This window comes from Camelina sativa, chromosome 20 (assembly GCF_030686135.1).
Source record: "Camelina sativa cultivar CO46 ecotype springtype chromosome 20, ASM3068613v1".
NCBI classification, from domain to species: domain Eukaryota; kingdom Viridiplantae; phylum Streptophyta; class Magnoliopsida; order Brassicales; family Brassicaceae; genus Camelina; species Camelina sativa.
This window is the reverse complement of record NC_141899.1, coordinates 9,431,983-9,457,593: the sequence shown is the minus strand read 5'-3', so window position 1 is coordinate 9,457,593 and position 25,611 is coordinate 9,431,983. Positions and strand designations below refer to the sequence as shown.

At 33.6% G+C, this 25,611-nt stretch overlaps 2 protein-coding genes, 1 long non-coding RNA gene and 1 pseudogene across 4 annotated transcripts; 2 read left to right on the top strand and 2 right to left on the bottom strand.

The window, feature by feature from the left end:
- Positions 1-3,349: 3,349 nt before the first annotated feature.
- LOC104787038 (uncharacterized) lies at positions 3,350-4,950 on the bottom strand. The gene is made up of 3 exons (XR_767765.3): positions 4,538-4,950; positions 4,293-4,434; positions 3,350-4,181 (listed from the first exon to the last, which is right to left on the bottom strand). It is a non-coding gene; the product is annotated as an uncharacterized LOC104787038 (long non-coding RNA).
- A 635-nt stretch (positions 4,951-5,585) lies between these two features.
- LOC104770272 (defensin-like protein 49) lies at positions 5,586-6,239 on the top strand. Its single transcript, XM_087505730.1, has 2 exons — positions 5,586-5,741; positions 5,921-6,239. Exons 1-2 carry the CDS (start codon positions 5,657-5,659, stop codon positions 6,100-6,102), a joined length of 267 nt encoding a protein of 88 aa, XP_087361856.1. The 5' UTR covers positions 5,586-5,656; the 3' UTR covers positions 6,103-6,239.
- A 5,187-nt stretch (positions 6,240-11,426) lies between these two features.
- LOC104770269 (peroxisomal targeting signal type 2 receptor) lies at positions 11,427-12,885 on the top strand. Its single transcript, XM_010494667.3, has 2 exons — positions 11,427-12,699; positions 12,794-12,885. Exon 1 carries the CDS (start codon positions 11,975-11,977, stop codon positions 12,530-12,532), a length of 558 nt encoding a protein of 185 aa, XP_010492969.3. The 5' UTR covers positions 11,427-11,974; the 3' UTR covers positions 12,533-12,699; positions 12,794-12,885.
- Positions 12,886-17,296: 4,411 nt separating this feature from the next.
- On the bottom strand, positions 17,297-20,857 carry LOC104770268 (protein neprosin-like; annotated as a pseudogene). Its single transcript, XR_015593338.1, has 7 exons — positions 20,392-20,857; positions 20,186-20,272; positions 19,870-20,061; positions 19,082-19,251; positions 18,942-18,995; positions 17,995-18,141; positions 17,297-17,891 (listed from the first exon to the last, which is right to left on the bottom strand). The product of XR_015593338.1 is annotated as a protein neprosin-like (transcript).
- Between the last annotated feature and the right edge of the window lie 4,754 nt (positions 20,858-25,611).

Genomic DNA, 25,611 nt, shown 5'->3' with positions numbered 1-25,611 from the left:
TAGAGCACGGATTAAAATTTTAAAAATATAATTTCTCGGATTAAATTTAAGTTTGGAATAATATTGTTTGATAGGCTTTCTCGGTCACGATGATTTTGGCAAACATATGTTATATATTTGGTCATAAAATTAATATGCGCTATACTATAGGTTAAATCATAGAATTAACAATCAAAATATAATATATAATTTTAAACACTAAACAAATTAAATAAAATTAACAAACAAAAATATATAATGTTGTTTAGGGTTTGTTGATCTCTTTCAATTAAATAAAAATTACGAAATAAACAAAATTAAGGAATTTCAACTCGTGCTGTAGCACGGATCATATTCTAGTCATCTTTATATAACAACAAACAACTAAAAAAATGTAACAGTTGTGACGATAAATATCTTTTTTTTTTTTTTTTTTTTTTGTGACGATAAATATCTAATACTGTATATCTGCTGAGGTCAAATCTTTGAAACTTTTACAAAGTTTCTTAACCTAGTCAGTAATTACATATTCTCCACCCTACTAGCCTAACACCCAATCAAAATCTCAGCCGTTAAAATCTTGCAACAGCTATTTTACCAAAGTTGTTACGTAAAGGTGTTTGCGTCACCATTGTTTGATCTTGAATAGCCTTCGTGCTTAAGAAAAAATGCCTAAAGAAGCTCATTCCAAGAATCAGGAACTCCAGGAAGACACCAATGGCTGCAGTCTTGCTTGCAGACCGACGAAGGACCAGCTGTGCCCAAGTAAGTGATGGGTGGAGATCGTGTCTTTTGAGCAGCCATGCATGGCTGTTATGGTCAACACTTTCATGCATATCTTTTTCGAGTAGTATATGTTCAAGATACATAAATAAATTACCAAAATAGTATTGCATAAATCTAATCAAACGATATGGTCAAATACAGAAAATAAATGTTACTCTCTCCGTCCCACAAAGATTGAAGTTAATAAGTTTTTACACATTTTAAGAAAACAATAATTACTGAGTTTAAATATATTTTTTTCTTTGACTAAAGAGATATTATTTAATTTTGAACCAATAACAATTCAAAATTTTAAATATTTTCAATGATTATTTCTTGAAGTTTACAAAACATCAATCTTTGTGGAACAAAAAAATATCCCAAAACATCAATCTTTATGAGACAGAGAGAGTAATACATTTTCTTGACCAACATAAGATTTTTTCGGCGTAAATGGGGAAAACATTTAATAGTAAAATTAAATATATTTGGTAAAATGAGTTTTACCAAGACTGCAAGAGTTATATATAAGTGGGGTCTTTCTTGAAGTTCCAAATTATATAACATATTTTTTTTTTAGTTAGCTTTATACAGCAAAAAAATATAATCATGGGTATCACAAAAGCTCTTGTGATCTTTTTTCATATTGTCATATTAGCAGTTTCGCTCTCCAACCATGTGGTTTTAACCTCAGGTATATTCAGCAACTTGTGTTTTTTTTTTGGGTTAAAACTTGTGTTTGTTGTTTGCAAATAAACATTGATCGATTTTAAAAGCAACTTAACATATGTAGATTTGATTTTGGATGTCCGTACATATATATTTAAAACATTCAAAATATTGGTTGGAATGTTATATATAATTTTACATATGTTTTGTGGGATTTTGTACGTGCAGAGACTGAAAAAAAAGAAATACTCTAGAATAGCATACTTTTAAGTTTTTCTTCCAAATCTAGCACACATGATCAAATTTCCCAAAACTAGCATTTGTATATTAAGATTATTATTTAACAATTTTTTTTCTCTAAAATCAACTTCACGATTTTAGTTCTCAAAGCTCGAAGATTCTGAACTGAGATCTTCATATCTTTTCAATTAAGTGACAAATCGATCAACTGAAACCAATCCAATAATAATCCACATCAATAGCATCTTCATTTACTAGATTCTCGAAGATCAGAGTTTTTAATTTAAACGACACTTCTGTCATCTACAATAGTGAACACGGCGGCGGAGAATCCTCTGAGTACAATTACGGCGGATGATTGGGGGAAAGTATCGGCGGTTCTGTTTGATATGGACAGTGATGGTGTGCTTTGTAACAGTGAGGAGCATTAGACATGCCGCCGTTGATGTAGTTTGCTGAGATGAGAGTTAAATTCAATGTGGATGATTTGATTCCTCTTACGGGAACAAGTAAAAAGCTTTGGTAAATAATTGTTTGAATATGTTTTCATGTTAATGTGTGTTTAGATTGATTTTGTTGATTTTGTGGGTTGGGCAATGCACAGCTGAAGCCATGTCATAGAGTTGTATCTGACTATCTGCACGTTCAAGATGCAGCAGAGATGCTCATGATGTTTTAGGAAAACTTTCCTGAATTTAAAAGGATCATTCCTAAACATCATTTAAGCATTCCTGAATAATTTTTTTTTATGAAAGCCATCATGAATTTTAAAAGATTCTTCCTAAATATAATTCAATCTTTCCTGAATAATTTTGTTTGTTGATTTAATTGTTTGAACCATGCTCAGATCACGCATGGTAGTATGCTCTATCCTATTTCATCATCCTGCAGTTCTGCAGAATATTTTTTCAGGTTGGTTAAAGGGTTCTGGGATCATTCCCTGTTTGATGATACCAATGTGTGAGTTTTATTATCCTACTCTTTTTGTACATCCATCACCTATATCAAATGGCTAAATGTCTGGAATCTCTCTCTTATGAGTTGTAATATTGGAACCAAAGATCTTGATGTCTCAAAGTAAAATCGTTGGGGGACATAGTTGGATTAGCGTTTGTAGAGAAGATGGTTTGTTATTACTACTATGTGTATCGATTGTAGAGATATGGTTTGTTATTACTACTATTACTCTTTTCAACATTTCTCTCGCTGGATTCAAGATGGTATAAGATTCATTGTCACCGATTGCATATGTTTCACAAGAGGAGTTAGAAGCAGCTTCGTTGGGAGATGTGTATGAGAAGATTGAAACTTTGACGGCTCAATTTGGAAAATGATGGACGAAAGCTTAGTACAGAGAAAAAGCTGAACGCGACGATGAATTGAGCTGTAGAGATGGAACACGAATTGGATATGGGTCTTAGTTCGCTTAACTTAGAATTGGATCTACTTTCAGACATTTAGGAAGACATTCATGAACTTCAAGGTCTTCTTCCTAAATGTTATGAAATCTTTCTTTAACTTAAGGAAATGTGATTTTAAATCTCTTTATTTATGTTTTGTCCTAGTTGCTCCATTAGTAAGGAGTAATGTATCACAAATCCACCAATGTTCTAACTTTAGGAAGGCATTCCAAACTTTCAAGGAGTTCTTCCTAACTTACTATTAAACTGACATCTCACACAAACTGAAGGTAAATAATAAGAATATTTCTCACAACACTCATATCAAATCATTTCAAGAACATTAAACCATTCATATGGATCAATTCGAAGTAAGGCCTCCCAAATTAGTTCTATCAAATCTATTTTTATGTTTTCCCCAAGGATGTGTTTCATATACATTTTTATGTTATATTGGAATGAAAATCTTGACTTACTAGTTACACGCTCTAGTAAGGTTCCGACTTTTTGTGAGGACATGTGTATAACTTGTGTTTCCTTCATGAAAGCTTTCCTGAAATTCGAGAAATCATTCCTAAAACAAGAAATCATTCCTAAATATCTGAGAATCCTTCCTGAATGTTTGATTCAGACCTTCTTATATGTTTACCAGTGAAAGCATAGCTACCTAGGAAAATATCCCAATCTTCAATACAAAACCTTCACAAATATGTTTTAAAACAAGTTTTATGGTGAAATCCATCCCAATCATGAAGATGTTTACTCAGTCCTAAAACTAGTAGCAAACTAAAGACCAACATACAACAAACGAAAAAAACCATGAAGCCAAAAAAAAATATTTATTGTTCTCTGATTATCAATCCTTATGTTCATCCTGAATTCCAAACTTTTTATGAAGTTCATTTTGAAGTTCAAGAACCCCTTCCTGAATTTTCATAAGATGAAAATAAGAACTATATAGCTAAAAGCATACGTGAAAACGAAACAGAGCAGAATATACTAATAAACAACAGTATGTGCAAGACCACCCTAGAAAAAAATAAAACATGATCATGAATTAAACCGAGAGAGAGAGAGATAGATACATTAGCACGCCTTTGACTTTAGCAAGAACGAGATCACCAAACTCTACAATAATCAAAACAATTATTTTCATAAAACAGTTGTAAAATATCACATCCAAACGTAAACCCCAAATGTAATCAATGTATAATGTTTTGAATCTTGAGCAGGAGTTACCAATATCAATGATTGAAGCTCTGAGTCAAATACACACCACAAGGCACATATAGAAGCGTTTCATTGTTGATATTACAGTTTCCTATCCAATCAATTGTGGCATTGACTGTGTTGTTGTTCAAGGTTGTTCTGTCACAAAAACCTCCAAAACCCGAAATTGATAACATCTCGGTCATGTGCTTCATCAGAACTATACTAGAACATGTAATTGTATCTCCAAAAGAGATGGTGATGAAGACACATACCTTAGCAGGCCAAGCATGGAAGCCTTTTGACTTTAGCAAAAACGAAATTACCCAATCTCCAGGTCTCCTATCACCGTGTTTGTTCATTCTCCTTTCAAAGACTTCATCGTATCTAATCCAATTCACAATAAGGCAAAGCGACGAGATCGGCGACGAGAATACGTCCAGACAAACACGACAGCAGGAATACGTCCAGACAAACACGACGGCGAGAACACAACTAGGTGAACTTCGAACCCGACAGCGAGAACACGGCGACAACAACAGATCGGCGATGAGAACCGATTGACGAGACGTGTGGGATGGTTCAAGGTATTGGGGGAGTAAGGACTCGATTGGCTTATGAGATCATTTCATCATCACGCTTCATCGTTCTCTGTTCGTCGGTGAAAATGAGATTTCAGAAGTCTTTCTCTAGAGATAAAGATGGAATTTTTATTAAACAATTATTATTTTTAGTGATTTTAAGAATTAAATTAGAGTTTGTGTGCTAATTTTGGAAAGTAAAAGAAAATATGCTAGGTTTGGAAGAAAAACTTAAATATGTGCTATTTTTGTCAAATAGGTGGCGTGGCGATCGTGTGTCTTCTGAGCTGCAGCCACGGGCTGTTATGGTCAACACTTCCAGCTTAACTGTCTCTAATCTTTTCGAATAGTATATGTTCAAAATACAAAAATAAATGTTAATATGTTTTTCACCAAAATAATAGTATATTTAGCATAAATATAGTCAACAGATATGTTCAAAATGCAGAAATAAATGTTATATCTTTTTGACCAAAATAATAGTATTTTTTTAGCATAAATATAGTCAAACAAATATGTCCAAAATACAGAAAATAAATGTTATATCTTTTCAACCAAAATAATAGTATTTTTTAGCATAAATCTAATCAAACAATATGTTCAAATACAGAAAATAAATGTTAATACATTTTCTTGACCAACATAAGATTTTTTTCGGCGTAAATAGGAAAAACATTTAATAGTAAAATTAAATATATTTGGTAAAATGAGTTTTACCAAGACTGCAAGAGTTATATATAAGTGGGGTATTTCTTGAAGTTCCAAAGTATAACATATTTTTTTAGTTAACTTTAGACAGCAAAAAGTATTATCATGGGTATCACAAAAGCTCTTGTGATCTTTCTTCACATTGTCATATTAGCAGTTTCGCTCTCCAACCATGTGGTTTTTACCTCAGGTATAGATATATTCAGCGATTTGTGTTTGTTATTTGCAAATAAACATTGTTCGATTTTAAAAGCAACTAAACATATATAGATATTGTTCTTGGATATCCGTACATATATATTTAAAACATTCAAGATATTGTCTGGAGTGTTATACATAAATTTACATATATTTCGTGGGATTTTGTAGGTGCAGAGATTGAAAAATTCACATATGATCATTGCTACCATTTGTGTGTGCAAGGAGAATATGGATCGCGTGAATGCTTTGTGGACTGTACTGAAAAAGGATTTTATAAAGGAGATTGTGTAAGCCGAACTCCCACAGATCCTATTAGATGTTGTTGCAATGACCACTACACTACTAACTAAAAAAACTCATTTTCTCCCTAATGCTAAACTATTTTCAAACGTTGTACTTTTTACTTTCCTAGCGTTGGACTTATGAGACAAATTATTATCGATTTGATTATACTAAATTAAATGAAATAAAATAAAAATTATGTTAATGTGTGCTCTTAATCAAATATTATTAAAAAAAACGTAGTGCATTTTTCAAGTTTGAATTTGTTCACTTGGAATCTGGGATTCTACTTCATTTTTATTTATTTATTATTTCTTTATTTTCTCTCTTTTTCTTTATTTGATTTCTTTTTGATTTTATTCCCTTCCATCATTCTTAAATCCCATATGTGTGATCCTATAGAATCTGACTCATTTTCTCATTGAGCAAAGGGGTACAAATAAATTCAATCAGATTTTTTTTTTGATAAAAAAAAATCACTATGTGAAATCCATTAAGTACAACACTTGTTGAATCGATAGAGAACCTTTTCTTCTGTATCGATATGAATCCATTATGAATTGACATTATTACATTCCAATTCCTTACCAATATCCCTCAAGAAAAATCCCAAATTGGATCCCAAATTGACGGGTTAGTGTGAGCTTATCCATGTGGTTATGAGACTTATTGTATGGAGACTTTTATGAGTTTTTTTTTCTTCTTAAAGCCTAAGCTAAGACCTCTGCATTACTCACAAGTGACATCATTTTCATTCAGATCCATTGTTTGAGTTTCATAAAATTAAGAAATTTTTCGCTTCCATTAATGTAAAAAAGAGTTTTAGAAAGCGAAAGATCTTCTATGTATTGTGAAATGCTGATCAAGCCAATAAATGAGTTTTAATTTACAAACTTTGTATTCTATTTCATCCTAGCTACCTCTGAATTATTTGTTTCTAAAGTGTTGTTCCAGTTCTATATTTTCTTATTTTGAGCAAGCAATCCTTCTGGTGAGTTGGATTGTTTTCTTTTCTTTTTTGGTTCTGTTTTAACTGTTAATATTATTATTATTCCTTTTTATTTGTTTTGTATTTGAAAAATTGGAGCAGCTATACTGTTTATGGAGACAGACCAGTGGCGGACCCAGATAAAAAATTTAGGGAGGTCAAAAGTTTTTTTAAATAATATTCATTCTGTTAATATATTTCATGAACACTAAAAAAATCATTTTCATAAGTAATTAAAAAAAAGGTACCAAAAAGCTGTGATTTATTAAAGAAAGTAGTAGATATATAAAAAAATGATATGCATTAAAGTTGAAATGGAAGGTAAAAATCAATAATTTTGTAAAATTGGAGACTCGAACTCAGGTTTAAGCAGGTCAATGTTCTAGACTATTACCAACTGTGCTGTTGAAACTTTCATTATTTTACATGCACTAAAGGTTATTTGAAGATTTTACCCGGTCAAGTGACCTGCCTTCCTCTTTACTGGGTCCGCCATTGAGACAGACGCCAGAGGGTCGAGAAGCGTAAGCCATTTCGATATGACGATATGTATAAATAATGAGTGTGCATAATTTTTTCTTTTGATGATGTATAGTATTTGATATATTTTTTTTATCTATATCAAAACTATCAAGATATTGTTCATAGAAGTAATTTATAATTAATGTTTTTGAAATCATACAAATATTATATGTTACTAAATAAGTCAGTACGTATATATTCAAACAACATAATATTCAAATGAAATCCTCATTTTAATAAAACGGAAGTACACGACTTCAAATTGGTAGACCATATAATATTAATATAGGTTATAAATTTATAACTAAGATTAATTAATTTAAAAAGTTATATGGATTAATTATTTGATATGTTATATAGATTTAGGATTATGATCCTCTTAAAAAGGATATTCCAAAAAATAAAATAAAATCTCAAAAAATATTTAACTAACCATATATAGACAAAAAAAATCTCAGAAATTAATAGAAATTAATCACTCTTCCTTATATTACAAGTGATTTTTCCGATTATATTTAAAAAAAAATCTCACCTAACTTTATCAGAAATTTTTGACTGAGTAACAGGTCAAAATTTGAATATTTAAATTCATTTCATATATTTCTTTTGTTAAATTGTATAGTTTTATATACTATAATAAACTTTTTAAATAATTTAATTTGGAATCTTGAAAAATAGTTTAATCTGATATTTTTAAGAATATCAAAAATATTTGATAGATTAAAAAGTTAAAATTATAAACACTCTAATTTGATTTGTTATAGCATAAGTCAATAATATGTCACTATAATATGAAAAAATTTTCAATAAATATGATTTCTTGCTAGAGCACGGATTAAAATTTTAAAAATATAATTTCTCGGATTAAATTTAAGTTTGGAATAATATTGTTTGATAGGCTTTCTCGGTCACGATGATTTTGGCAAACATATGTTATATATTTGGTCATAAAATTAATATGCGCTATACTATAGGTTAAATCATAGAATTAACAATCAAAATATAATATATAATTTTAAACACTAAACAAATTAAATAAAATTAACAAACAAAAATATATAATGTTGTTTAGGGTTTGTTGATCTCTTTCAATTAAATAAAAATTACGAAATAAACAAAATTAAGGAATTTCAACTCGTGCTGTAGCACGGATCATATTCTAGTCATCTTTATATAACAACAAACAACTAAAAAAATGTAACAGTTGTGACGATAAATATCTTTTTTTTTTTTTTTTTTTTTGTGACGATAAATATCTAATACTGTATATCTGCTGAGGTCAAATCTTTGAAACTTTTACAAAGTTTCTTAACCTAGTCAGTAATTACATATTCTCCACCCTACTAGCCTAACACCCAATCAAAATCTCAGCCGTTAAAATCTTGCAACAGCTATTTTACCAAAGTTGTTACGTAAAGGTGTTTGCGTCACCATTGTTTGATCTTGAATAGCCTTCGTGCTTAAGAAAAAATGCCTAAAGAAGCTCATTCCAAGAATCAGGAACTCCAGGAAGACACCAATGGCTGCAGTCTTGCTTGCAGACCGACGAAGGACCAGCTGTGCCCAAGTAAGTGATGGGTGGAGATCGTGTCTTTTGAGCAGCCATGCATGGCTGTTATGGTCAACACTTTCATGCATATCTTTTTCGAGTAGTATATGTTCAAGATACATAAATAAATTACCAAAATAGTATTGCATAAATCTAATCAAACGATATGGTCAAATACAGAAAATAAATGTTACTCTCTCCGTCCCACAAAGATTGAAGTTAATAAGTTTTTACACATTTTAAGAAAACAATAATTACTGAGTTTAAATATATTTTTTTCTTTGACTAAAGAGATATTATTTAATTTTGAACCAATAACAATTCAAAATTTTAAATATTTTCAATGATTATTTCTTGAAGTTTACAAAACATCAATCTTTGTGGAACAAAAAAATATCCCAAAACATCAATCTTTATGAGACAGAGAGAGTAATACATTTTCTTGACCAACATAAGATTTTTTCGGCGTAAATGGGGAAAACATTTAATAGTAAAATTAAATATATTTGGTAAAATGAGTTTTACCAAGACTGCAAGAGTTATATGTAGTGCATTTTTCAAGTTTGAATTTCTTCATTTGGAATCTGGGATTCTACTTCATTTTTATTTATTTATTATTTCTTTATTTTCTCTCTTTTTCTTTATTTGATTTCTTTTTGATTTTATTCCCTTCCATCATTCTTAAATCCCATATGTGTGATCCTATAGAATCTGACTCATTTTCTCATTGAGCAAAGGGGTACAAATAAATTCAATCAGATTTTTTTAGAGTTTTGTACAGACTCCAAAAATTATGATCATTATTAGCATATCACAAATACAAAAGATTTAAATATACCTAAAGGCTAAAGCACTAACGATATGGTTGGACAAAGAAACTGCTAATATGACAAATTGAAAAATCACCAAAGCTTTTGTGATATCCATGATGATAATTATTTGTATAAATTTATCTGAATAAGATGATGTTAATCTTTTAGAGAGATTCCACTTATATAATTAATCTTTGTCTTGGTAAATCTCATATTTCCCAATTTGTTTAATTTTGCTAAATCTTTTTCTCCCATTATTGTTATTATATTATTATTTTGGGTCAAAAGTTATTGACATTTATGTTGTATTTTGAACACCCCCTACTTTTGACTCTATTTTGATCAAATATGTAAAATAATTTATAAAAATAGTTAAATATTTCTATTAAACATATTGAAGTAAGTGATGAATGGTAGGACATAATTCCAAACAAGTAACATCGTTTTTTTTTATAAATTTTTTCTCCATTATTATTATTATTATTATTATTATTATTATTATTATTATTATTATTATTATTATTATATATCTACTTTTTCTTCAATTAATATATTAGTTTGCAAGTGAAAGAAACTAAAGGTATTCTAAACAAAAAGATGTGACACTTTGGTGGTATGCTAGCTTTGGTTCTCCTTGTTTCCATTTCCCCTTAGGGTAAAGGTTTTGAATTGCAAGTTTTATGAGTTGTGCGTTAACATTGGTGTGCTTGGGTTCCCATCGTGCCCATTTCTCTTTAGGGTATAGTTTCCCTCCCATTATACAGGTGTGTTTGAATTTTAGTAAGGTCCGAGAAACTGTGGTCCATACAATACGAGGACAGCTGAAATTAAAGGTCTTTATGAACACAAGAGAGTCGTCACTCTCAGACTCAAGGATATCGAAGCTTAACTGCTTTAATTTCCAAAACCAATGGAGTGAACTGCCTTTTTTAGAGGCAAATAAATACATCAACCAGTGCTATTTTTTCTTGTTGGATATATTTGTTTGCTATTCGATAATATATTGGCTTTTGTATATGTATAGTTTTTGGTAGATATAATGGTAAGATTTTGGATTGCAATGAATATATTGTTCTTATCTTGTTACACCAAACACACAGTCAAGGGCAAAACGGTCATTTGTTTTGGCTTAAAATGGCAAATTGACAAGTTCACAACCAAAATGCAAGGCAGATCCACCAAATATATAGGCAAACAAATAGCAATTTTTGTAAATGTTTTTAATATACTTGAACGGTGTGTCTTTTATTCGGTAAGTTTTCTCTAAATGTTCCGAAGACTTTAAAAGGAGTAAAAGGTTCGTTATGTGTGTTAGTGTTAGGCAATCTAACGATACACGTGTACGGTCTATGACAGAAGTAATCAACTAAGTTAGGGCATGTGTATCGGCATATATTGACACCGTCCCACCTAATAAAAATTTTAAATTTAAATCAAAAATAAAGAAAAATAGAAGAAACGTATCTAGAATTGGGACGTATTTTGGTTCGTCCGTCCTAACACGTGGCGGCATGTTATTGAATGTTGGCGTTTGGGTAGGGTAAACCCAAAAAACCGTGGTCTCGAGTCATTTGTGTTCTTTCCCTTTCTCTTTCTTTACTCTTTCTCTCTCTCGACGGCGATTCTTCTTCCGAAGGGTGATCTCCTTGAAAATTGGCTGAATCAAAGGCTCTTCATCTCTTTCTCTTCTATCTCTTATCTTAAACTCATCGTTACTTTTTGCTCTCTCGCCGTCGTCTGAGTCGGAAAAAAATGAGTAAGAAATCGTGAGAATCTGACGCTGACGATAGTGAGAAGCCCCATGGACCCTCAACCCTGGCAGATTTCAAGATCGGGAGACCACTGGGAAAGGGTACGACGTCTGCTGGTCGGAATCTCATGACTCCGTACTCGTCGCCGCGATTGGTGACGGCTCAGTGAAGATTTACGACACAGCTCTACCTCCTCCGTCTAATCCGATTCGATCGTTCCAAGAGCACGCGCGTGAGGTTCACTCTGTGGATTACAATCCGACGCGGCGTGATTCGTTTCTCACTTTGTCGTGGGACGATACGGTGAAGCTTTGGGCTATGGATCGTCCCGCAAGTATTAGAACATTCAAGGAACATGCTTATTGCGTTTACCAAGCGACTTGGAACCCTAAACATGGCGATGTGTTTGCTTCTGCTTCTGGAGATTGTACTTTGAGGATTTGGGATGTTAGAGAGCGTGGTTCAACTATGATCATCCCTGCTCATGATTTTGAGTTGTTGTCCTGTGATTGGAACAAGTATGATGATTGTATTTTAGCTACCTCTTCAGTGGATAAGACGATTAAGGTTTGGGATGTTAGGAGTTATAGAGTTCCTTTGGCTGTGCTTAATGGCCATGGATATGCCGTGAAGAAGGTGAAATTCTCGCCGCACAGGAGGAGTCTGATAGCTTCTTGCTCATATGATATGACTGTTTGTCTTTGGGATTATATGGTGGAAGATGCTTTGGTTGGTAGGTATGATCATCATACAGAGTTTGCTGTTGGGATCGATATGAGTGTTCTTGTTGAAGGTTTGATGGCGAGCACAGGTTGGGATGAGCTTGTTTATGTTTGGCAGCAAGGGATGGATCCTAGAGCTAGTTGGTCATCATAAGTAAGTTTTGTTTTACTCTTTATTTGTTGTGGAATTGGTTTGGTTTTGTTCAACGGATGTAGTCAGAATAAAGTTGGGATCTTGCTTATAATGCAATGTATAACGGCATGATGGTCTATGGCCTCCTCAAAAAGAATGGTCATCTCTCTGAAAAGCAATCCGCCACTGTGAGTCTCTCCTTCCTCCTTTTGCCTTAAGATCTTTATCATTTTGTTTTGCAATGTTGCTTCTGATTTGCTTGTTTTCTCTTAACGATTTCAGTACATTGCAAGTCTCAGTCAGGCACTAGCCTATTGTCATGGCAAATGTGTTATTCACAGAGACATCAAACCTGAAAACTTGTTGCTTGATCATGAGGTAATGTTATGTGTGTCTATTGGTTATATTGAGAACTCAGGATGTTATTGATCATTAGTAATGTGTCATAATAATTAGTAGTATAATGTCATAATACATACGCAGGAGAGATTGAAAATTGCTGACTTTGGGTGGTCAGTTCAGTCAAGTAACAAGAGGAAAACAATGTGTGGAACCTTAGACTACTTGGCACCTGAGATGGTCGAGAATAGAGATCACGATTATGCTGTTGATAACTGGACTTTAGGTGTATTGTGTTACGAGTTTCTCTATGGTCACCCTCCTTTTAATGTTTGTATGGTTTATGTTTTTTATCTTTCATGTTTTAATTGTATTTTTTGTTTTTTCAAGTTTTTGTAACTTTGTAATTTTCTTATGTTTTTAATGTTAATGTTATATGTTTTATTTATATTAAAACTTTAATATGTTTTTACATATTTATTTAAAAAAATAATTTTTTTAATTAAAAATACTATGAAGGACCACACCCTGAAGGACACCAATGCTATACAAAACTTAAGAAACTCTCAAAATATGAATAAAATAATTGAAGGACCAAAATTCTGTCCCAACCGATGCACATGCCCTTATAAAGTCGATTACTCTTTCTTCTTCTTCCTTATATACAACAGAATCGAGTGAGAAAGAGAGAGAAGCATTGTAGAGAGAGAGAGAGAGAGTTTGAACTAACATTCTAGTGGATTCCGGAGAAACTCTCCGGCGAGACGTAGGCTTCCACATCGGAATCTGAACTAGTTAATTCTCTGTGTGCTCTGTATTTTCTTCTTTCTTTTCTTTCTGTATTTTACAAATGAGTGATCAAGTGCGTCTGTAATTGAATTGATACAACGGTTCATAGTGATCTATCTCAGATCGAGTTACAACAAGTAGTATCAGAGCCTCGTTTGGCGGTTACTAAGTCGAATCCAAGATGAGCACGAAACTGAAGGTTGTGATGTTCGATGGATCACGAGATTTTTCTCTCTGGAAGACTTGCATTTATCGCACTTGAGTGTCTTAGGTCTCAAAGATGTTATTACGGAGCATGCACCTAAAGATCAGATGGAAGAGGAAGATTCAGATCCAGCTACCAAGAAGAAGCGTATAGAAGAAGAAGCTGTGAGGCTTGATCAGTGTGAAAAAACAAAAAACGTCATCTTATTGAACGTAGAGGATATAATGCTGCGGAAAATTGATTGGTGTACAACCGCACCGGAAACTTGGGGGATCTTTGAACAGATGTTCATGGTAAAGACTCTTCCCAATTGAGTCTATTTGCAGCTTAAGGTCTATAACTTTAACATGCAAGATTCTAAGTCTCTTGAAGAGAACATTAATGAGTTTCTGAAGTTGATTTCGGATCTCAGTCATCTGAATATTGAGGTTCTAGATGAGGTTCAAGCAGTGTTGTTGTTGAGCTCTCTTCCACCAAGGTATGACATGCTTAAGGAGACGCTGAGATATGGGAGAGACGGTATCAAGTTTGAGGATGTGGCTAGTGCTACGAGATCGAAGGAGATGGAATTAAGAGATGACAGAAATGGGAACTTAATATCTGAGGCTCATTTTGTCAAAGAAAGAACATAGAACAGAAGTCTGGAAAGGGTACCAATAGCCGTTCTAGATCTAAATCGAGAGAAGGTGGCAAGAAATTTTATTGCGTTTGTGGTAAAGAAGGCCACTACAAGAAGCAGTGGTACAAGTGGTTGGAAAACAAGAATAAGGGTCAGCATCAGGGACATGCAAAACAGCTTTAGCAAAGGATAATGCGCAAGATTTGGATGGTTTGATAGATTCTTAGGTGAATCTATCACAAGTAGCGAGTGACAAAGATGAGTGGGTCATGGATATTAGGTGCACGTTCAACATGACTTCGGTGAAAGAGTTCTTTATTGATATAAAAGAGTCTGTGTCAGGAAAGGTTTGCATGCTAATGATACACTCTCAGAGGTCTGTGGGATAGGAAGCATCAGGTTTAGCAATTTGGATTGGACGAATTTTGTTCTACATGATGTGGATACATGCCTACCATTGGTAGGAATCTCGTTTCTTTGGGAACGTTGGAGGCTAAGGGATGTGAATTCAGAGATAAAGAAGAGGTTCTAAAGGTAGTGTTGGGATGCACAGTTTTCATGAAGGAACCAGTAGAGAGTCATTCTAAATTTTGCAGGGTACGACAAATAAGGTCAAAAATCAAGGGAGTCAGTAAATTTTAGGGGTGGAAAGTTTGAGGTTTAAAGCCAGAGTGGTGGCGAAGGGTGTCTTAAAAAGAGGGTGTCGATTATCAGGAAATCTTCTCTATAGTAGTCAAGCATGTGCCGAAAAGATTTTTATTGTCTATTGTGGTACATTTTGACATGGAGCTCCAGCAAATGGACGTGAAGAAAATATTCTTACACGGGTTTCTAAATGAGACAATTTACATGGATCAGCCTGAAGGGTACATTGACAAGAATCACCCGGATAAGGTTTGTTTGCTACAGAGATCACTATACGGGCTTAAGTAGTCACATCGCCAGTGGAACAACCGGTTTGATGAGTTTTTTAGATCCAATGGTTACTTAAAGAGTCAGTATGACAGATGTGTCTACTTCAAGGATCTTCACAATGGTAAAGGTATCTACTTGCTCTTATACATAGACAATATCCTGATTGCGTCCACTAATAAGGAGCAGGTCCAGAGTTTGAAGACTTTGTTAAATTCTGAGTTTGATATGAAAGATCTAGGAGATGATAAGAAGATATTAGGAATGGAGATCATGAGAGACAAGACGAAAGGTACTCTCACAATCTCGTAGGAAGGATATCTATTGAAGGTCTTGGGAACGTTCAAGATGGATCAATGTAAGGCTGTGGATACTCCGATTGGTGCGCATTTCAAACTGAGAGCTGTCACAGATGAAGAGTTGGAAGAACAGTCAGGTCATATGAAAGGAATTCCATATCAGAGTGTTGTTGGTAGTTTGATGTATTATATGATAGAAATAAGACCAAATATGGCTTATGCAGTGGGAATAGTCTACAGATACATGAGCAAACATGTCAAAAGCCATTGGCAGGTGGTGAAGGGGATACTAAGATACATCAGTGGTTCTGCATAGGAAACTGTGTTACATAAAGGATGTAGAGTTTATTCTTAGAGGATATTGCGATTCTGATTATGGTTGAGACTCAGACAGGAAAAGGTCAACTACAGGAGTGGTCTTCACTTTGGGAGGTAATGCTATTAGCTGGAAATCTAATCTGCAGAAAGTTGTGTTTCTGTCTTCTATAGAGGCTGAGTACATGGCACTGACGGATGCTGCGAAGGAGGCGGTATGGCTAAAGGGTTTGATGAATGAGCTCAGGCTTCAGTAGAAAACGGTTGACATTTATAGTGATTCTCAGAGTTTGATTACTCTAGTTAAGAATGCAGTGTTTCATATAGCGATCAAGTATCACTTCATTTGAGACTTGATCAGCAATGGAGTCATCAGGGTGGTCAAGATTGCAACCGAGTATAATACAGCTGAAATATTCACAAAAGTGTTACCGGTGGGAAAATTTCAGGAAGCTCTGGAGTTGCTCAGGGTTACTGAACAGTGAGTGAGGAGCTGTAAGCTCCAAGAACAAGGCTGAGTGGCTTTGCTTAGGTAATTTAAAACAGCTGGGTGGGTTTACTCAGGAAGGGAAGTAAGTCTGAGTGGTTTAACTCGGAAGTGTGAGTGATTTTTCTCATGTACCAGAGAGGGAATCCAGGCAAAGCTAGAAAAATACTGTATAAAGGACAAGGTGGAGAATTGAAGGGTGTGTCCTTTATTTGGTAAGTTTTCTCTAAGTGTTCCAAAGACTCTGAAAGGATTAGAGGGTTCGTTATGTGTGTTAGCGTTAGGCAATCTAGCGGTACTCATGTCCGGTCTATAACAGAAGTAATCGACTGAGTTATAAAGTGTATTACTCTTCATTCTTCTTCCTTCTCCGCAACAGAATAGAATGTGAAAGAGAGAGAAGCATTGTAGAGAGAGAGCTTGAGTTTGAGCTAACGTTCTAGTGGATTCCAGAGAAACTCTCCGGCGAGACGTTGGGTTTCACATCATAACCTAAACTTGTTAATTCTCAGTGTGCTCTGTACTTTCTTCTTTCTTTTCTTTTGGTATTTTACAAGCGAGTGATCGAGTGCGTGTGAGATTGAATCGGTACAAAGGTTCATAGTGATGTATCTCAGATTGAGTTACAACAATAATGTATATTGGGATTTCTGTGAGTTGTTTTTTCTAACAGTGAAACTCATTAAGAAGACTCTTTCTTTCTTTCTTTTTTCATTAAGAAGACTCTAATATGGTCAAAAGCTATGCTAACAACTAAGAGACACACTTTCTTGGGAAAAGAGGGGTTGCTGTTTAGTTTGTTTCTATTTTTGTTCAGAGATTAAACAAGTACGTAAATTATATTATATCTGACCATACTAGAGTCTTCTTAATGAAAACAAACACTCAAGTAAAAAAGCATAACCAACATCTTTTAGTTTTAACAAAACCCAACTTTCTAACTTATGAAACTAAACACACTCAAATAAAAAACTAAAAAAAAAAAACCTAACAAATAAGACCAAAAAAATCACACGAGAAACTACTGTTCCGTGAACCGTTCCGGAACGCTGAGGCCCTGGTCCGCCGTAGTAAAAATGATTGCCGCAGTTGCTGTTGTACAACTTCTTTACAGTAAAGTACTGAGGATGATCTGCTTGTACACCAAAATCTTCGACAGGTAGCAGAGTGTGATTGTTTTCTGCCACTTTCAAATTGCAAAAATATGCCGCTCTCCTAAAGCCTTTATCGGCATATTCTCCCGACCCCATTTGGGCCATCGTGTTCACGCCCGAGAGGTTTCTATATAAAACCTCTCCGCCCCACTCAACCGTCGTCGCATGATTGGATAAAACCGTGAAAATTGCGGCAGGCCAGTATCCGATTGGCACGTTATTTTGGCCTAGTCCCAACCACCAGTTGCCGGAAACCGGATCCTACAATTTTTATTTATTTGTTAGCAAACATACGTAAAATAAGAACAAGTTAAATAACCTACAAAAAGAAAAGAAAAAAAACAAGTTAAGTAAGATTTCATACCTTGGAAATTTGTATCGTAATATCGAGTTGGGTACTTCTGGATGTGGAAGTGCGACTAATGGCTGCTCCTATAGCGATCGTGCTGCTCGTCTGAACAAACCCCCCGCAGTCGATGCCATAGCATCCTGTACCATTATATCCATTTTTCTGCATAAAAATGTATAATTTTATTACTTTATATATATTTATAAGTATATATCACATGCATGTTGTTTTATTCTAATTTAAGAATTAAGGGTGCAATTGGAGACGTCATAAATTCTCTATATAAATTTTCAGTCAATTCATATTGTAGTTTAAATTTTTTTATGAAAAATATTTTTTGGTCAAATCATTTTATATTGTTAAAAACAAAAATATGTTTTAATTATATTGCTGTTTAAAATTATAGTATAAAAACTGAGTCATATACATAGAGAATTAATTAGTATTTGGTATAATAAACATAAAATATATTGTTATTCAGGATATTAACAGTTATGGTCTCAACAATTCCCTTTTAAGATTGTTCTCATCTTTGTTTTTTCTTTTTTTGATAATAATTGCTAAGATTGCTCTATCTTATAGGAGGCCCGGCCCGTCACAAATTTTTAAGACACTTTTGTATTGGGGCTTAGATTTTTTTGAAATTTTTATTAACACAATTAGGCCCAAAAAAAATGTTATTGGAATTATATGCCCCATTTTTCTGAAATTTTAAGATTTGATCTCAACTTTTATATATTATCTATTTTGTATTGCAAAAATAGGCCCTGTTTTAAAAACTTTTATGATTTGGTTTTAATTTTAGAATATTATCTATAAAACAATAAATGTATTTTGGGCCTCATATTATGCTGGGCCGGCACTCTTTCTTTACTCCATATTATACTATTAATTATTCATCTAACCCATTAATAAACTATGCAAATTCTGATATCAAACTAATTGGGAGAAGAAAAAAATACCGTCCAATATGTAAACAACCTGGGTTGGTTGTCATGATACCTCGACGGATAAACCTACAGAAGTCAAAATAGTTTAATTATATACATATCGATTCTATAAACATTTTGCAAAAAACATTAATAATATGAAACATACAAACCTGCCAACCCGCTTCAATGGTATTGACATCCCCATTTTCGTACGATCCTGATGCCAGCCAGATTTGAGCGAGGCTGAAATCGCCCTGGGCTTCAACAATAGGATCCCATACATTAATGTTGCTCTCGTTCCATATATTCTCCCTCGGTTTACCATAAATCCAATCGCATACTGTTTTATAGTCATATATAACTGATATTAGGAACATTTATAAAATAATTTCTAATATCTAACGACCTCACGGGAACTAACAAATTATTAGATGTTATGTTTATATATATACATAACATACATTAGATGATATAGTTGATAGAGATGTTGAGAGAGTCCTAATATACAATTTCTGTAATATTTGTAGAGTGTGATGTTATTTTGTTTTCGGTCTAGATAATATTATTGTAAAGTCCATAACAGTTTAAAACAATAGATCATGGGCCATTAATTTTGTGGCCCAAATATTAATTTTGTCAATATTTATATTATGTAGAGTTGGGAAAAGCCCATGAAAGGTTTTTTATTTATTTATGTTCGATGTTATTTTACTTTTGAACCTATGTGCATAATCTTATTTTTACAAAATAAATCTATGTATATAGTCGAGTAATAAATCCCTCTCGCTGGTCCCACCATTTGGTGGTGGAAAGAGAGCATATTCTCGCTTCTATATAAGGACGAGAACCCGCAAGAGCAAGGAAAGAAAGAAGAATGCACCATATATATATATATATCCCTTTCTAATATATAAAAATAAAAGTATACGAAACAAAATGGAATTAACAGTTTGCTTACCTTGTGTCCGGTAGTGGCTTTGGCGGCGAGATCATTTGCGTCTGGGTGATATTTTCGGTACGAAGCACTCGGATCACCGGTTTCCCGACGCACTGGAATCGTCCCCGCGGGACACTTTAACCCTGTTTCGTGCCACACTTGACCAGTTGGCGCTACTTCTATTCCAATTTGTGGCATTCCAGTGGGATATTCCTGCATTTTTGTTTTCCAAACAATACAAAATTAATCTTAAAAATTTTATCGTAGAAATTATATATAAATTACAGAAATATGATTATTTTAGAAATAATAAATAAACAAATTTGTTGAGAAACACCTGAATGATATGGTTCCTCAGGAGTGGATGATCAAATGCTCGTTGATCGGCCCGGTCGATGCAGTCAATCAAGTCTCCATCGGGGCTCTTTACAGAAAAAAAAAAAGAGAGAGAGCAAAAAAAAAAGAGTCAAAACCATCGAACTATAGTAATGTTGCGTATATGTAAATACAAAAACAATACAAAATGAAAGAAATTTTACGTACGTAAATAGTAAAATTTTGACGTCTCGAGAATCCTAGTTGACTGAAGAATTGCCCCAAAACGAAGAGCATCATCAGTGAGTAAGTCTTCATCATCAGTGACTGAAGAACACGCCAACAAAAATAAAAGAACAACAAAAATGATCAGAAAAAAGTGAATGGTGGATCTTCCCAGCAGGATTTGTCGTCGTGTGTAAGGTAACCAATCGCAGGTCATAGATCGACGGAAAGAAAAAGATGAAACGGGATAAACGCACGGATTGTAATCTAAAGATCCTGGTTGGGTTCCTTGGGGTCTCGGTTTTGTTTAGGTTTTGAGTGGAATGTAATTTGGTGATTGGTGAAGATCCTCCTACTGGTTGTATATAAAATGAGAAGCCAAATGATCTATCTACTTGAGGCTGGACTTAATTATTATATCTGCGTAAGTACAGTTGAGTTGTTTTGAAAAAGATAGAATTTGGTTCTTAAAAAGAAAAGAAGAAGAAAGCATTTAGGTTACTATATATAATATATTTGATTAATTGATAACCCACATAGCTAAGAATCATTTCGTGATTTCATATATGATTTTAAAAATTAACCTATATATTTTCATAGTTTAAAAACAATCCATTCATTATCTAAAAAGTCATATGTAATCATCTCTTACTTTAAGTTTAAAGGATCTATAGTTAACCAAAGAAAAAATATTGACGACAATTGTTGATTGTAAGAAATGCTGGAATTTAATTATCTTAAGATTTAAGAAAATAAAATCTAACATAAAGAGTGCCCAAAAAAAAAAAAAAACCTGCGGTTGTATCAATTATAAAATCTTAAAAAATTGAATTGACGGATTAAAGTGTACCATGCTCGACACTGAACTCTTCACTAATTAAGGAAGTGATTATGAATCTATGATGCGTTACTTGATTTTCCAAAAATATAGATTTCCATTCACGTTTGTGGTCCATTTTACCGCATCATTTATTATAAATTTATAATGTTTTCAGTCACTCTTTTATTTTTACTGTTAACTGTAACTTTTAGAAGTTGAAAATTAATACTAGTATTTGTATTGGTCTTGAGAAAACAAGAACGAACGTATAAAATTTGGATCGTTTAAGTAGCTTTATAAAGAAGATAAAATCATTCCAATGTAATTTCAAATCTTTTTTTTATGTCAATTTATTTAAATAAAGAAAGGTTTGGAAATCCACTCAAAAAAAAACACACAGAAATACACATGGAAACTAACAACAGTAACACAAGAATATTCACTAGAACTTAAACTACAAATATAAGCAAAACCGGAATTTAAAGAAAGGAATAGTTAATAACAAAAATATCGCAGAGAAATATCACTGAACTTCGATTATTTTCAACTTTTAAATCGAAGAAAAACAACAGATTACGTGTAAGGTCTGTTGAACTTCGATTACGTACGCACGTGTAAGCGTTTCTCGCAAGTATAACGAACGCACGAACAAAAAAACAAAAAACAAAACCTTTCATCATAATTTATATCCTACCATTAGTTTACCAGTTAAAGATGTTCTAAGCAATTAGATATTTTTATAAATTATTGTACATATTTGTGATAAATTTCACATACATTAAATATTTGTTTTCATTAAATAGTCAGTAGATATACTAGTCAAACTATATGTTCAAAATACACAAAAAAAAAAACAAAATGTTCTTTGCCCAAAAAATAGGTTTAGCATAAATGGAAAAACATTTAGTAGTACGATTAAACAAAATTATGGGAAATATGACATTTCCAAAGACTAAGATTATGTAAGTGGAGTCTCTCTAGAAGATCCAGAAAAATAACATCATCCTTTCAATTAACTTTTTCACATTGTTATATTAGCAGTTTCGTTATCCAACCATACCATTAATTTATTGCCTCTTGTATATCTAAATTTTTTTTTGTTTATTATATGCCAATTAGCAATAATGATCGAATTCTCACAGCAATAACTACAACACATAGAATTGATAATGATCATAACTTTTGGAGTCCGTATATAGACATGTATTCAAAACTTTAAAATAATGTTTGGACATGTTGTTATACATAATTTTATATATACTTGCAAATATTTTTACTTTTTTCTTAATTGTGGTTATGTGTGGGTGCAGAGATCAGAAAAATTACATATGATCATTGTATCGCTCTGTGTGTGGATTATCAATACGGATCAGGTGAATGTTTCGTGGACTGTACTGAAGAGGGATATCGGCTTGGACCTAGTGTAAACTGAACTCTCAAGTATTAAATGTTGTTGCTATAACTAAGAAAAACGTGTTGTACTTTGCTTTTGACTGATGATGCAAACTCATTCTTTTTTTTTTGACAATAATGCAAACTCATTTATTATCCTCATTCTTACAACCATTTTTATCCATATATATGAGGATAATGGTTTCAGACATTATTTTGTAATCCAATATGAAAAAAAAAAATTAAACTAATTTTAAAATTAATCTTTTAGAAATTTGGATGTTTTGTTTTTTGCTAATTTAATAATGAGTAGATGTAGATGTAGATGCATGCCTAATATATAACGATCAACTCGAACCCGATATTTTATAGATTAAAGAAAAATAACAACCCTACATAATTTGTAAGTTGACAAAAAAAAAGAAAAAAAATTGTAGTCAGTGTATGTGATTTTTATTATTAAGCTAGCCGTACGTTTATTACTTTATTTTACAAACCTATTTCTTTATACATATTGTCTCCGTTTCATAATAAACCTTTTTCTTTATACATATTCCCTCTGTTTCATGATAAGTATCATTTTGACACTTTGCACACAAATTAAGAAAACATATAAAAATATCTCTTACACTCTTAAAATTGAAATTAACTCTTGATATTTTTCAAAGAATATGAGGTTAAAATTGGAAATTTATGCTTAATTTTACATTAAAAATCTAAAATGACACTTATTTTGAAACAAAAAATCAGACTAGAATGTCACTTTTTGTGAAACATAAAGAGTATATATATACACTGTATGTGTCAATCTAGAGTCTAGACGCTGGTTGGTGCATTAAATTCTCCATTTATTTGCCGTACTGTCCATTTTCTCTCTCTCCTTTGACTTTAAGAGGATATTGAACTTGGTATTTTAAAAGATTTTAAAGAGTTTTTAAAATTTTATGTTATTTAATTGATGATTTTAAAAAATCTTTTAAAATCCTATGTTATTTAACTTGAATTTATGTAAAATTATTTTAACTACTCTACAATCTCTTGTTATTCAATCAATGATTTATAAAACTTACTTGAAATCTACTGTTATTTAAAATTTCATAACTTTTTAAAAAACTGATACTTTGCATGATTCTATGAGACTTTTTATTGTTTTTTAGTTGAAAAATATGTCCAATAAAATAACACCTTCTGAGATAGTTTTTCAAAGGATTTTCAGTTACTACTAGGCTTCCTCTGTCTTTTCTCCCCGCCAATTGGAATGTCTACAGGTCCCGTGAACCCCACTAGCCCCCGCTAGCTTGTCCCCATAGGCCCGAAGCTGGCCCTACAGGGCATCGATCTTAACCCCTCACCGTGGAAAGGAACTCACATCTAAATCCACCAATAGGTTATTGGTGCGCCAGACGTTCTTCGAGCCTTGGTCCCCACCCTTTAACAACCTACCCACAGGACAAGCTGTCACCAGTTGATCTGCAGATCAATTGGTGACAGCTTGTCCTGTGGGCAGGTTGTTAAAGGGTAGTGACCAGGGTTCGAGGAACGCCTGGTATTGACCATGTTCTATCCGTCCATACGATCGTCCGTACGATTATCAATAAGGCCGAGTCATATCAATGTATTGAGAAGAGAGGAGGCCGAATCACTTAGTAAGCCCATTAGAAGGATCTCGAAGTCGCCTTGTAGCCGTTGGGAGATAAGGTCACGGGTTGCATCTCTTTGTAAGACCACGACATGTCACTATCACTCTTCTTGCTGAATTTTGTGATGTTTCCCAGCTGATCTTCCCGCAGAGTTACCTCCACTTCGCGATATACAGCATTGTATTGACTTGGTCCCTAATGCGTCGCTTCCGAACCGTCCCCATTACTGAATGAGTCCTATGGAACATGATGATTTACGTAAACAGGTTGAAGATCTGTTAGCTAAGGGACATGTACGTGAAAGTCTTAGCCCTTGCGCTGTTCCGGCTTTGTTGATTCCTAAGAAAGATGGGACATGGCGTATATGTGTGGACAGCCGTGCGATCAACAAGATAACAATCCGCTATCGCTTTCCAATCCCGCGTTTAGATGATTTGTTGGATCAAATTGGCAATGCTTCTATTTTCACCAAGCTGGATCTCAAGAGTGGCTATCATCAAATTCGCATACGGCCAAGAGATGAGTGGAAGACCGCCTTTAAAACACGTGAAGGCCTGTTTGAGTGGCTTGTTATGCCGTTTGGGTTATCTAACGTTCCGAGTACATTTATGCGCATCATGAATCAAGCTCTTCGTCCTTTTATAGGCAAGTTTGTGGTTGTTTATTTTGATGATATTTTGATCTTCAGCTCTTCTCTTGACGATCATATCTCGCACTTGCGTGATGTCTTGTTGGTCCTCTGACGTGATAAGTTTTATGCTGCATCGAAGAAGTGTACGTTTTGCGTGAATCAGGTTCTTTTCCTTGGCTATGCTGTCTCCACAAATGGATTATCGGTGGATCCAGCAAAAGTAGATGCAATCCGTTCTTGGCCGACTCCGCGTTCAGTCTCCGATGTTTGTAGTTTTCATGGTTTAGCATCATTTTACCGGAGATTTGTTGCTCATTTTAGCAGTATCATGTCCCCCATAATCGACTGTCTTAAGCATGCACAGTTCCAGTGGTCTGCCGATGCTGAGCGTGCTTTTACTCTTATTTAGTCTAAGCTTACTTCAGCTCCGGTTTTAGCCTTGCCAAATTTTACGGTTCCTTTTGAAGTTCATTCCGATGCCTCAAAGACTGGTATAGGCGCTGTTTTGAGTCAGCATGGCAAGCCCATTGCTTTCTTTAGCGAGAAAATTGCGGGTGCTCGTGGTCGGTATAGCACTTATGATGTTGAGTTATATGCGGTGGTTCAAGCGGTTAAACATTGGCGGCATTATCTCTTTCACAAGGAGTTTGTTCTCTTTACGGACCATGATGCTTTAAAACATATGGGTTCTCAAGAAAAAGTTTCGGCTCGACACGCATCTTGGTTTGCCTATCTACAAC

Coding starts and splice junctions, on each gene's coding strand:
- LOC104770272 (XM_087505730.1), top strand. CDS start 5,657: ATGGGTATCACAAAAGCTCTTGTGATCTTTCTTCACATTGTCATATTA. Junction 5,742..5,920: donor CCATGTGGTTTTTACCTCAG/GTATAGATATAT, acceptor GGGATTTTGTAG/GTGCAGAGATTGAAAAATTC.
- LOC104770269 (XM_010494667.3), top strand. CDS start 11,975: ATGGATCGTCCCGCAAGTATTAGAACATTCAAGGAACATGCTTATTGC.